We start from the raw sequence: 13,585 nt of genomic DNA, 5'->3' as shown, positions 1-13,585 counted from the left end.
CCACTGATTTTTAGCTTTTAGCTGCCTCAGCATTGCTCTCCTGATACTTGCTCCCTGAGCCTCTCCACTGAGAAATCTTCACAAACTCTCTTCCGCTGGTCACCTTCGAAATATTTGAGACTCCTTAATCTGTTCTGACTCTCCCTCAAGCACCATTGGGATGCTTTCCCCTGTTGGAAGATGGCCAGGGTAGATACTGTCGTGACACATTTACTGCAGTGCGCAGGAACCAATTTTAAGCCTTTGCATGCTGTGACCAGCAAAAAGAAACCCAGTAAATAATCCATCATAGGCTCAAGTTGTGCCACAAGTTCCATGCAGCGCTCATTCCAGTTGGGCACTTAGCACAGACTCTGACCTGTATGCTTTCTCCTGTCCGGGTACCGCTGTGTCCCGGGGCGTCCCCCATGTGGTCAGGACTTGGGGGAACAGCCTGCAGATGACGTCTGCAAACCGCAGCAAATGCTTCCCGCACCTGTCAACACAGAACACAACCAATTCACATCCTGGGTATCATTTTCAACGACCGCCAACAGAGAGAATGGACAGATGCAAGAGTTACAGACAGGTCACCCGCAAGTGCTCAATTCAAATTGTATTCTTTGGACAAAGGCAATCACCAACATTCAAAAAAGTTTCACTGTTTTCTAAGTTTAGTCCTCGATTTTGCCCAGACTCAATGATTTAATTGGAACTGCAGCGAGAAAAAGTACAACTTGAATTTTCCCATCAACATGTTGTGATAAATGGGTCATGTCAGGGGGTTGTAAAAAAATGGAGTGATCGTCTCATCTCAAAAACTAGCAAGGTTGTAACTCACTGTTGCAAGCCAAACAATTTGGATCAAGAAAGACAATGATCGGCAAATATGAAGAATAGTTCCTATTACACAAGAATGCCAGTACCTTATATACAATACATAGTTTTACCCCCACACACAAATGAAACATTTCTATTAATACATAATATATGCTTAACACAATATACACAGTTTGTAATACAAACATGCAATGTATAGAATCGGAGAATGGTTACAGCACAGGAGACCAATCGGCCCGTCTTGTCCATGCTGGCTCTCTAAGAGCAACTCAGCTAGTCCCTTTCACCCGCACTATCCCTGCAAAGTTTCTCTCTTCAGTTGCTTTTCCAATTCTCTCTTGAAAGTCACGATTGAATTTGCCTCCACAACGCTCTCAGGCAGCGCACTCCACTCACTGCATAAAAGATTTTTCCTCACGTCACAGTTGCCTCTTTCGCCAATAACCTTAAATCGTCTCGTTCTCGACCCTTCCACCGATGGGAACAGTTTCTACCTACTCTGTCTACCGCCCTCATGATTTTGAGCACCTCGATCAAATCTCTTCTCTGAGGAGAACACTCCAATCAGCTTCTCCAATCTATCCACCGAACTGAAGTCCCTCATCCCTGGAACCATTCCCATAAATCTTTGTTTCACCCTATCTAATGGCTTCACATCCTTCCTAATGCCCAGAACTGGACACAATGCTCCAGCTGAGGCCGAACCTGTGCTTTATAAAAGGTTCACCATATCTTCCATGCTTTTGTACTCGATGCCTGTATTTATAAAGCCCAGAATCCCGACGCCTCATTAACCCCTTTCTCAATCTACCCTGTTACCTTCAGCAATTTGTGCACATCTACCCCCAGGTCGCTCTGTTCCTGCAGCCCCTTTAAAACTTACCTTTAACTTACATTGTTTCTCCTTGTTCTTTTACATTGTACATGATGCAGGCCCCTACATTTTATAATACAGTGCCCTACTTTTGATAACTGACCCAGTAAAATTGAGTAGGTAATGCTAGCACAGCAGTTTACAATGGGGAATTTTGACAGAAAAAAAAAAAGGACCAAATAAATCGCAGTAACAAGCGAGATATTCGAACAGGAAGTGCACACGCCAGTGGGATTTTTAAAATACTACGCGGTCAGAACTTGCGGCCGACTTCAAGACTGAACCTTTTAATTAACATGAAACAGCACTTCCAATTGAAGATCCTTGAAGACTGTCGGCAACCAGAGCAGTCTGGTTCAAGGTAATTGGGCAGAAGAATCAGAGGTGACATAAGATGATCCTTCTCCCCCACACAGCAGGTTATGATCTGGAATGCACTGCCCAAGAGGGAAGTGCAAGCCAATTCAATAGCAAATTTCAAACGGGAACTGGATAAATACTTGAAGGGAAAAAATTTGCAGGGCTGCGGGGAAAGAGCTGGAAGAGTGGGATCAATTGGGATGGCTCGCCCAAAGAACGGGCACAGGCACAATGGGCTGACTGGCCTCTTTCTGTGCTATGCGATTCTAAAAGGTGGACCTCCACTCCTATCCAAAGCCACATTCGCTCGCGATCACTCGTGAGAGCTGCTGCCGGGAGCTGCTGCAAGTGATCGGCACACAGATAATTCCTGACAGACGGAAACCTCATCACCGAGCGGCAGGACGAGGGGGACAGTTTACCAACAGGAGGGGCAACTTTCTCAAGTGAACCCCAGTGCACTTACGCGATAATGAGCGCCGACAGAACGTCCAGAGTGTCGCAGTGGATAGTTGGCAGGACTAACATTTTCAACGGCCCTTCGCCCATCCAGCTCTGTAAGAGAACGTTAGGAAAAACACAAGCATTTGAGAGGACAAGACCCAAATTTCAAACTTTAAAGCAACAGCGTGGGGCGCAGCAAGAAGCAGCAAGCACCCAAACAAGTCCATGCACAGTGAGGTGTGCAATGGCACCATCACATTGAGCGACCCTGTGGGACAAGGGCGAGCGACTCTTGACCCAGAGGGTGGTCAGAATGTGGACTGGAATCAAAGACAGACTTCTAATTAGAAACTTCTTTTGGTGGAACAGCAAGAATACAGAACAAGAGCGAAACTATCAACACAGGGAGTCGTACCGGTCTACAGGAAAAGAACTTGTTAAAACCAAAGTTATTGATAAGGGATTAGGCAAGTAAATTCTCCCTATACAGAACATATTAACTTTTATGCAGTGCAAAATTGTGTGGATTGTCGCGTAGAGGCAGAAAGTAAGAGAAATGTGTAAACACTGGCTGTTTGTAAAATACATTTGGATTCGTAAAAGCCAAAGATACTGAGCTTAGAACTCAACGTTACGCTGGAATCTTCAACCAAACTATCAGGTTATGTGGTTGGTACTGCCTTTTTACTGAACACTTAAAAACTATTGCATGTACTGCATAAATGACATCTGATCTTCAATGTTTAAGAACTTCAATGATTTGAGGAGAAAATTAGAAAGAAACAATCCACTAACACTATCCTTTACCCAGAGAGTGGTGAGAAAGTAGAACTCGCTACCATAAGCAGTCGAGGTGAACACCGCAGATGTATTTAAGGAGAAACTAGTTAAGTGCATGAGTGAGAAAGGAATAGAAGGATATGCTGATAGAGTGAATTAACTAAGGTGGGAGGAGGCTCGTGTGGAACATAAATGCAAGCATTAACCTATTGGGCTGCATGGTCTGTTTACTGTGCTGTAAATTCTATGTACCTAAAGCAATTTTCAAAAGATTCAAAGTCAGTTCAATAAGACCATAAACTAAAGGGAATGCTTAACCACAGAACAACAGGCCATGAATGTAAAGATTTGGATTTCAGCAGCCTGTAGATCGAGGGAGGGACAGGAAATAGCAGGAGTACCATGGTTTAGAGGTCTCCATTGAAGAGTGGGAGCTGGACAGAGCAGGAGATAGTTTTCATTTTAACACTGAGGATATTAAGAGGAAAAACATGTCAGATCTTGGGAAAAGCTTTGAGGAGCACCGCAGCAGGGACACCCTCAATGTCAGAGGTCAAGGGGAAGTCTGCAGTGCCCACTTCCTTACCAGGCTCTTGGTGGTGATGTTCAAAACCTGACAAACCAATTTCAGGACATCCTGCACCGGGAGCTTCACAGGCACTGGGAAATCCGAACTGCAATATTAGGAGAAGGAAGCATCAGATCTTAGTAGGGTGAGGGAGGGGACAGGAAAGCTACAATAAATAAAGAGCGAAGAACAAGGTGCTCCCCGTTATCCAATCGGAACAGAAAGCACTCAATAACAAGAACAGCACACGATAGTGGGGATCAGGATCGTCTGTCAGCCCTAGGCTCTCAGTTACCCATCACCCCCATTACCTTCCCAAAATGACAGGGAATGGCCCTCTGAACCAACATGTGCCAGAACCGGTGAAATATCTCACCAACAGCTGTGCCATCAAGGGCCCAATATTTCCTGATAGGGTCACTGTCAAATTTTGCTTGACAACACTCCTGGGAAGCATCTTGGGGACATTTTATGACACTAAAGGCACTTTATAAATACAAGTTATCACTGTTTGTGGAAAAACACAGTCTCCATTTGAACGAGCTCTCCAGTTACAGTCTCCCGACGCCCAAGGTCCCTCAGCTGCGCTACACCTCAACAGTCTCTGCATCCCTGCTTGGCTCAATTGGCTACCTGTGGGTCAGAGGTTCAAGCCCCAATCCGGTGCAGGACTGAGGGAGTGCTGCGTTGCCGAAAGGCCCATCTGCCCGTGGGTGCTGATGTTTAAAGATCCTATCACACTGTCTGTGGGGAGAGGCAAGAAACAAGGGTTGCAGTGGCACCAAAAAGATGGCCAACTGGTTACCACCCCATGGATTTCCCAGCTGCAAGGCGACTGTTCCATTTGCTTAGATGACAACTGCACGTCAGAAATCCTTCACTATGAAGCAACTCTTCACTGCCGGTCGCTTGATCAGCTCCGTGCCCCGGATGAAGATTTCAGGTAATGGGACCTACCAGATTACAGAAGCTCCCACTCCCTGGACATACGAGCTAGTCATGTGTCTAAAATGTGGTGACCCAGGATTACACTCTTGTCTTATTGCTGGGGGTGGGGTGGGGTAAAGGCCTGCTGAGGTCAGGAAAAAGAACCTGACCCGAACTGATCCATAGCGGACCCGGCCCGAGTCCCTCTAATTTTCGCCCCGAGCCCGAGTCGACCATCCCTTTACTTACCTTCCAACTGGGAAGCTCCACGAAGCTGCATCGCATGTGTGATGACGTCATAGTGACGTTACTCACTCACTGCTCACTGCTCAGACTCAGTTTCGTCCTGGACTCGCAGCTCAGGTAAGTTTTAAAATTTCAATACTTACCGGCCCGACACGTCGTCGGGTTTGGGTCACTTAGCAGGCCTTTCGGGGTTGGGGGGGCGGTGGGGGGGATGGCGCATAGTTAAAGGAACTGAACTGGGTGACTCCAGAACCAAAGTAATGTGGTTGACTCTCATATGCCCTCGATGGGCAACCAATGCTGACCTGCCAGCGACACCCACATCCCATGAAAGAATATTAAAAAAAACCTGTTGCACAAATGTAAAATGCAACTGACTGCTAAACATCCCTGCACCGACAGACAAACATTCCTCTGCTCCATCAGCACACCTGTGGGAGAGGACCGTCTGCACAAGCGTCGAGAGCTGCAGCCACTGCTCTTAAGATCCTTCAAACCCTTCTCTTTCACGGCCCCTCTTCCTCCACCCCTCCCCGTAGCTGCTTCCCCTCTTTGGTGTCCGCCACATTGTCAGCCATAAATACACTCGCCTGGTAGCATGGGTGCTTGAGTTAGAACGTCAATTCAGAGACCCGAGCGCAAAATCCAGGCTGACAGTCCCAGTGCCACCACTGAGGGAGTGCCGTACCGAGGTGCCGTCATTCCAAGGAGACGTCAAACCTGATGCCTTGTCTGCCCTCTTGGGCAGACAGGAAAGATCCCACAGCCACTATTCCGAAGACCTGGGAGTTCACCTTGAAGCTGCGAGCATTGATTACAAGTGACCACACTTTGCCAGGCACTTAATTAGTTGCTAAATGCTTTGGGACATCCTGAGGTCGTGACAGGCACTACACAAACGCGAGTTCTTTCTTGTGAAGTGCTCAAGGGTTGTTAGAGAAGCAGGTGCTGTTCAAAACCCAGCACCAGTTTATCTACCGGTTGAAGGGTTGCGGACAGCGAGGGCCGAGGAGAATGGAGACATACCTGAGAAGCAGCGAGAGGCACTTGCTCAGCGCGGAGAACCGCTGCCTTAGCCGTAGCACATGGAACGGGTCGCTGTCGTTCAGCAGGGGCAGGGGCAGGTCAACCCCGGGTCCCTCGTAACGAACCGGGTCTGCAGCAAAGAGAGATGGAGATCTGGAGTTCAGTAGCATTCAGGACTGGTCCTGTCCCAAAATACAGAGCAACATTACAAAGACAACCTCCCTAAGAGAGAAGTTTTTCAATAAATAAGAATATCTTACAGCACACTAGACCATTCAGCCCATCATCCCTGTGCCAGCTCTTTGAAAGAACTATCCAATTCGACCCTCTTTCCTCCCCCCACCTGCGGCTGATCCCCCAAAAGCCCTGCAAGTTGTTTCCTTTCAAGTATTTAACCAATTCCTTTTTGAAAGTTACTGAATCTGCTTCCACCGCCCTTTCAGGCATCACGTTCCAGATCACATCTACTTGCTGTGTAAAGGAAATTCTCACTGGGTTCTTTTGCCAATCATCTTAACTCTTTCCCCTTTAGTTATCGACTCTCCAGCCAGTGGAAACAGTTCCGCCCTAACCGATATCAACATCCTTCATCATTTTGAGCAGTTCTGTTAAATTTTCTCTCAATCACCTCTGCTCAAAATAGAACAATCCCAACTTCTCAAGTCCCTCAGTCCTGGTAGAATTACAGAAAAATACATACATCTGGGTGAAGGGGTTTAAGTGCTGGGGTGCAGAATACTTTCTGATGAAGGGTCATTGACCCGAAACGTTCTCTGTTTCACGCTGCCGGACCAGAGTATTTCCAGCGCTTTGTTTTTATTTCAGATTTCCAGCATCTGCAGTATTTTGCTTTTATTATTTCAGAATACTTTTATCAGTTTCATCATCCATCTCCCACTCTGACCAATATTTCCCCTGACGAGGATCTCAAAATTCGAACTCTGTTTCCCCACCACAATCCTTTCAAATCCAGGGGACAGATTTTCAACTTGCCGCTCGCCCGATTTTCATTCCTACCGTTATGACTTATTTTCAGGTTTTGCTGCTGCACATTCTTTCGCCATCATCAGTCACTCCTGCAAGTGGCCCACAGGTCCCCTACAATCTGGAGCGCACCCATCATTGGTGCCTATCTGAATAAACCAGGGCTCTTAGAGATCTTACGGTGTATAACCGCTACTGAAATGCTGCCATTACATCTATCATAGAAAGCGCAGAGACGCACTCCAGACAATTAACTGGTTCATTTACATAATTTTTTTAGATTTGTTCATGGGATGTGGATGTCACTGGCCAGGCCAGCATTTATTGCCCATCCCTAATTGCCCTTGAGAAGGTGGTGGTGAGCTGCCTTCTTGAACCGCTGCAGTCCGTGTGGTGCAGGTACACCCACAGTGCAGTTAGGGAGGGAGTTCCAAGATTTTGACCCAGCACCAGTGAAGCAACGGTCTTATAGTTCCAAGTCATGATGGTGTGAGACTTGGAGGGGAACTTGCAGGCGGTGGCTTTCCCCATGTGTCTGCTGCCCTTGTCCTACTAGGTGGTAGACGTCACAGATTTGGATGAGCCTTGCTGAATTGCTGCAGTGCATTTTGTAGATGGTTCACATTGCTGCCACTGTGCGCCAGTTGTGGAGGGAGTGCCGATCAAGCGGGCTACTTTGTCCTGGATGATGTCGAGCTTTTTGAGTATTGTTGGAGCTGCACCCATCCAGACAAGTGGAGAGTATTCCATCACACTCCTAACTTGTGCCTTGTAGATGGTGGACAGGCTTTGGGGAGTCAGGGGATGAGTTATTCACTGTAGAATTCCCAGGCTATGACCTGCCCATAATACATGAACTCTTGGCACAGTGAGAACAACCAACTCTCCTACACTGAATGGTAAAGGGCATACAAACTCCAAACAGACTCACCGTCTCTAGCTTAGGGCATCCAAACACTCAGTGTGGTTTTATGCGCTGAATCCAACAGAACTGAAGTGTTATACAATTTTAAGAAACTTCAACTCGGGCAAAATCCAATTTGCCACAGTGGTGTGGTGGTAATGTTACTGAGTCCGTAACTCAGAGGCCCATGATAATGCCACGGGGACACCAGTTCAAATTCCACTATGGCAGCTGGTGAAATTTAAATTCATCTCAGTAATGGTGCCATGAAACTAATCATTGACTGTCATAAAAACCCATCTAGTTCATTATTGTCCTTTAGGGAAGGAAATCTGCCGTCCTTACCTGGTCTGGCCCACATGCGACTCCAGAACCTCAGCAATGTGGTTGATTCTTAAATACCCTCTGAAATGGCCTAGTAAGGCACTCCGTTGTCAAGGGCAATTAGGAAAGGGCAACAAATGCTGGTCTTGCCACTGACACCTACATCCCATGGAAGAGTTAAAAAAAAAACACTTTCAATCCAATCTCGGCCTCACCTAAGCAGTACTTTCCCCAATTAATCCTGATTTATTTCCTAGCTTGTTCAACTTTGTAAGTGACCTGCACTGTAGGCTCCTCAATGTGAATAAGAATGATCACTGCCGGATGATCTTGCTGCTGCAAAGCAGGGATCAGTCGGCACGTCCATGCTGGATTCATTTAAAATTCACGGCAAACACTACCGCACCAGCTGTCCATCAGTCACCAAGTAGCCAGCGCATCTTTCAGTTTAGTTCTTACTGCTAGACGACCGCGATGAGTTTGCTTTTGCCCTCACCAGTTTCTGCCCCTTCGTACATCTGCTCCAGCAGGCTGTGCAGCGTCGCGAGGAGGCAGTGCAACTGCTGCCCCCAGGATTCCGCGTACTTCATGCCCTGAGCGAATCCGGTGCCAAGGCCTGGTAGCAGCACATAGCACTGACAGGCCAGCTGGCAAAAAAAAAGAGACAGTGAGGGAACAGGAGCAGAGAGTCAGATGTAGAATCAGCATTATACAGCCCAGAAGAGGCCATTCAACCCGTTCCACCTATGCTGGCTCTTTGAAAACTACCCACTCAGTCACACTCCAGTAAATTCACTAGCGCACCAGGCTAATAGGGTTCAATTAGGAGAAGGTAGCACAGATTAGGTTTTTATTCTCGAGTATAAACCATTAAAGGGTGATCTAATCAAGATGTGTTTATATGGTAAATAGAAACTATTCTGGTGGGGGTGTCCATCAAGGGAGCATAACCTTAAAATCAGAGCACACAGGAGGGATATCAGGAAGCACTTCTACAAACAAAGGGTAGTGGAAATCTGGAATTCTCTTCCCTAAAAAGCTGCTGAGGTTGGAGGGTGGGTCAATTAAAATTTAAAAACTTGTGATTGATAAGTTGGTGCTCAGCAACAGTATTAAGGGTTACGAAACAAAGGCGGGTAGATGGAGTAAAGTTACTGATCAGTCTTGATCTAATCGAATGAAGGAACAGGTTCGAGGGGCTGAATGGCTTCATGTTCCTAGTGCCCTGCCCTTCCCAATTTTTCATTCAATAGCATCGCTGGTAAAACTGTGGTGTCTTCTTTGTCACATCAGCCATCCTTGTAGGCCATAACATGCAGAAATCATCCACAGGCTGGACTGGTAACAAACACCAACTCTTGGCATTGACAGACAGGAGGCTTCCACCCAAGTGTCAGCCATGGCTCAGCGGAAGCACTTTCGCTTCCGAGATAGAAGGTTGTGGGTTCAATTCTGGACATGTGAGCACATAATCCAGGCCGACGCTTCCCAGTGCAGCACTGAGGGAGCACTGCACTGTCGGGAGGTGCTGTCCATCGGATGAGAAGCTAAACTGAGGCCCCATCTGCCCTCTCAGGTGGGGGCAGAAAATTTGAGCAGGAGATCTAATCCAGGATGCCCTGGCCAACATTGTATCTCTCAACCAACATCACTACAATAGATCATCACCCTTGCTGCTTGTGGGAGCTTGCTGTGCACAAATTGGCTAGTTGCGTTTCCCTACATTACAGTGAGGACGCTTGGCAAGTACTAATTGGCTGGCAAAGCCCTTTGGGACATCCTAAGCTTGTCAAAGGTGCTACATAAATGCAGGTTTGTCTTTTATCCCCTCAGTCTGGGCTGGATTCAAACTCCCAGGTCCTAGAAAATACTAGGCAATGCTGGGAAGCTAGTTGGCAGCTAGATTCTCCGCACAGTGTCTGCTTGATGCCAGAGACTCCCCCCTGTACAGGCCAGGCAGCCTTGAACAAAATAACCCATGGGAAGGCTGCATTTCATCGCTGCATGGGACAGCACAATGAACTCCCAGCAAGCGAGCAAACTCCCATACAACTTTCTAACGGGACCCATAAGATCAAATCTCATTCTGAACTGGCCCGTACTTACCTCCTGGACACGTGGACTTGCGGTATCCAGTCTACTGAGGAAATACGCAGCCAGCTTGCCCTGTCAGCACAAAGGAGGCAAAGTTACAATTAAATCATCCGTGCAGTCTGCCAGCGTCTGCTCTGCGGTAAATGAGACTCCTTTGTACCCCAATGCACACAAACAGTGTGGCACGGAGACAGACCCGTTCCCACTAGTACTGCACCCCAGTCTTACCCGCTCAAATTTCTCCCCCCCCCCACAGCCACCGCCTTATTTCTGAAGGGAAAGTTGCAGCATCGTACTGGGACGTTCAATTGGAGTAAAACACCAAAAGCTCACACCCTATTGCACGTTTAAAATTCAAACAACGGTACAAGGCCGGCCTGCGATATCAACGTAATTTGCGAAACCAGCTCGCAAAATTGAATGGGGGCCGATGCTCAATTTTAAACAAAGCAAGCTGTCTGCTGCCTTTAAGGCAGTGACCCACGGGACGCAGCGGAAGACTCCTTACCCGCAGAGATCCACAGGCACGGGGGTAGAAAGTCATACAGGCCTTCATTCCATCCATTGCTGCTACATGACACTGAAAGAAAGGGCAGAGCATTGGACACAATCATAATACTTACACTTACAGAAGGTTCAAGTCATGCTGCGGACATCAGGATATCAGCCCCAGAAACAATTCTTTTTTTAAAAACAATAAAACTGACAATATCCTGGGGAAAACTGGCAGTGATCCATCGTGGCAGGGAAGGGGAAGCCAAGGACTATTAACGTACTGGAGAAAGTGCAGACAAGATTTTTTTGAAAAGTTGCCAGAATTGAGAGGCTGTAATTATCAGGATGGATTAACGAATACCACTGCCCTGTGCTCTCCCCATATCCCTGCATCAATCCGAAACTAATCCCACTCTCTCCCCATAACCCCTGTATCAATCCTGAATTAATCCCACTGTCCTGCTCACTGCTGTAATTTCTCCCACTTCGCACATTGTTCGACTTTTCAAAAAACGCCAGGGTTCTGTATCTGAACTGCTCAAACGTCCCTCTGCATACAGGAAGTTATTTACTTTGAGCGGATGTTAAAACCGATAGCCATCATCACCGACTCCTTAAAAAGAAACCAGTCTTTTCCCGTTTGCCCAACCAAAGCCCTCGATAACTGGAAAAAGTGTGCCACTCTACAGAGACACAGCAACTTAGGTGACCGCACCCACATCGCCACCCCTTTAAAATGGTGCCGAAATTCAGATGCCTTCTCCCTCACTGAGCACTGCAACTGATGGGAGAACGGGACGGGACTTCAGCTCTGTCCAAATGCCCCGAGTCTCAAACATACTGTACCAGCCACCTTTCGGGGATTCCTTTCTGTAGAAGGTCTTTTATGCGGAATATGGGAGCTGCTCTTTTGTTGCATCAGGGGCTCACCTCAGGTTTCAGCCCCAGTAGAGAGGTCACAATGGTGGGTATGTGGTTCATGGCCACCTCCCGGGCTAGCTCGGGAAGCTGGGACGAGTACTTCAGCAGGTCGCGGAGCACCCAAATGGCCACCTCCATCGTAGTCTGAGGGTCCTGGGACTGTTAACAATGCAGAGACAGAGAGAGAGAGACAGAGAGCTGAGTGACAGTCCAGTTACTGACCATCCTCCCTCCTCTCCGAGGGCAGGGACGAAGAGAAGTCTACAGAGAGGCAGCCACAAATCCTTTGCTTACCTGGATAATGTGCTGCACTGCCCGCAGCCAGGAGATGCACTGATCCTGGAAGACATCTGTGGGACTGTCAGCTACCAGCAGAGCCAGCAGGCAAACTCCTTCAAATCTGTGGGGAAATGCCGCACATACAAGGACATCAGCGTGGCTGAGCATGAAACTGGATACATGGACACACAAAGGCACAACTGGCCGTGGCCCTCACCTGGTTTTGGCAGAACGGAGGCTGGAGGTGCTGATACCAATCAAGGTTCCAAGATCTGACAAATTCTAAAAGAAAAAGTTAATGCAACAGAATCACCGAGGGTTCACCGTGAACAGTGCAGCCTGACTGGCCCAGTGAGACGACACTTTAGATTCGCCCCCAGAACTTCTCAACAAGCAATTTCTGTGCTCATGTGTTATCTGGGAAGGACTCTTTATATCAGCATGCTTTGGGGATTAGTACAGAAATCAAGGGGGGAGAGAAGAGCCGAGGTGGGGGGAGAGAAGAGCCGAGGTGGGGGGAGAGAAGAGCCGAGGTGGGGGGAGAGAAGAGCCGAGGTGGGGGGAGAGAAGAGCCGAGGTGGGGGGAGAGAAGAGCCGAGGTGGGGGGAGAGAAGAGCCGAGGTGGGGGGAGAGAAGAGCCGAGGTGGGGGGAGAGAAGAGCCGAGGTGGGGGGAGAGAAGAGCCGAGGTGGGGGGAGAGAAGAGCCGAGGTGGGGGGAGAGAAGAGCCGAGGTGGGGGGAGAGAAGAGCCGAGGTGGGGGGAGAGAAGAGCCGAGGTGGGGGGAGAGAAGAGCCGAGGTGGGGGGAGAGAAGAGTCGAGGGGGGGGAGAGAAGAGTCGAGGGGGGGGAGAGAAGAGTCGGGGGGGGGAGAAGTGTCGGGAGGGGGGGAGGGGGGGAGGGGGGAGGGGGGGAGGGGGGGAGGGGGTGGGGGGAGAGGGGGTGGGGGGAGAGGGGGTGGGGGGAGAGGGGGTGGGGGGAGAGGGGGTGGGGGGAGAGGGGGTGGGGGGAGAGGGGGAGGGGGGAGAGGGGGAGGGGGGGAGAGGGGGAGGGGGGGAGAGGGGGAGGGGGGGAGAGGGGGAGGGGGGGAGAGGGGGAGGGGGGGAGGGGAGGGGAGGGGGGGAGGGGGGGGAGGGGGGGAGGGGGGGGAGGGGGAGGGGGTGGAGGGAGGGGGGGAGGGGGTGGAGGGAGGGGGAGGGGAGGGGGGGGGGAGGGGGAGAGGGTGGGGAGGGGGGGGAGGGGGAGGGGGTGGAGGGAGGGGGGGGAGGGGGTGGAGGGAGGGGGAGGGGAGAGAGAAGAAGCTTCAGGCGCTGTTTGGCGGCTCCAGCCCCGAGGCCATCCCTCCTCTCCTCGGTTACCTCGGCCTGCAGCAGCCGCTGGCCCCTGAGCTGCTTGACCATATCGGCCAGGTGCTGCTGGACCAGGCCGGGCTCGGCGCCGCTGCCCTGCTCTCCATCCCCGGACCGCAGCAGGAGGCAGACGCTGTCCAGCAGCAAACGGCCACCGCCGTGCGCCGAAGCCGCCATCCTCCTCCGCACGTCATC

At 49.6% G+C, this 13,585-nt stretch overlaps 1 protein-coding gene across 2 annotated transcripts in view; it reads right to left on the bottom strand.

The window, feature by feature from the left end:
* The window catches only part of pelp1 (proline, glutamate and leucine rich protein 1), a 23,582-nt gene extending 9,997 nt beyond the window's left edge, over positions 1-13,585 (bottom strand). Inside the window, exons 1-11 of one of the 2 annotated variants that reach the window (XM_068023752.1) lie at positions 13,400-13,585; positions 12,263-12,327; positions 12,061-12,166; positions 11,776-11,925; positions 10,859-10,930; positions 10,363-10,422; positions 8,753-8,903; positions 6,045-6,174; positions 3,864-3,951; positions 2,520-2,608; positions 359-475 (exon numbers count right to left, since the gene is read on the bottom strand). In XM_068023752.1, the coding sequence (XP_067879853.1) occupies positions 359-475; positions 2,520-2,608; positions 3,864-3,951; positions 6,045-6,174; positions 8,753-8,903; positions 10,363-10,422; positions 10,859-10,930; positions 11,776-11,925; positions 12,061-12,166; positions 12,263-12,327; positions 13,400-13,567 (1,196 nt within the window). In that variant the 5' untranslated portion in view covers positions 13,568-13,585. The remainder of the gene's footprint in view (positions 1-358; positions 476-2,519; positions 2,609-3,863; positions 3,952-6,044; positions 6,175-8,752; positions 8,904-10,362; positions 10,423-10,858; positions 10,931-11,775; positions 11,926-12,060; positions 12,167-12,262; positions 12,328-13,399) is intronic. The other variant, XM_068023753.1, reaches the window with a different exon arrangement.

Source organism: Heterodontus francisci, chromosome 48 (genome assembly GCF_036365525.1).
Source record: "Heterodontus francisci isolate sHetFra1 chromosome 48, sHetFra1.hap1, whole genome shotgun sequence".
Taxonomy (NCBI): Eukaryota; Metazoa; Chordata; class Chondrichthyes; order Heterodontiformes; family Heterodontidae; genus Heterodontus; species Heterodontus francisci.
The sequence above is the reverse complement of the archived record's forward strand: the minus strand, read 5'-3'. Positions and strand labels throughout refer to the sequence as shown.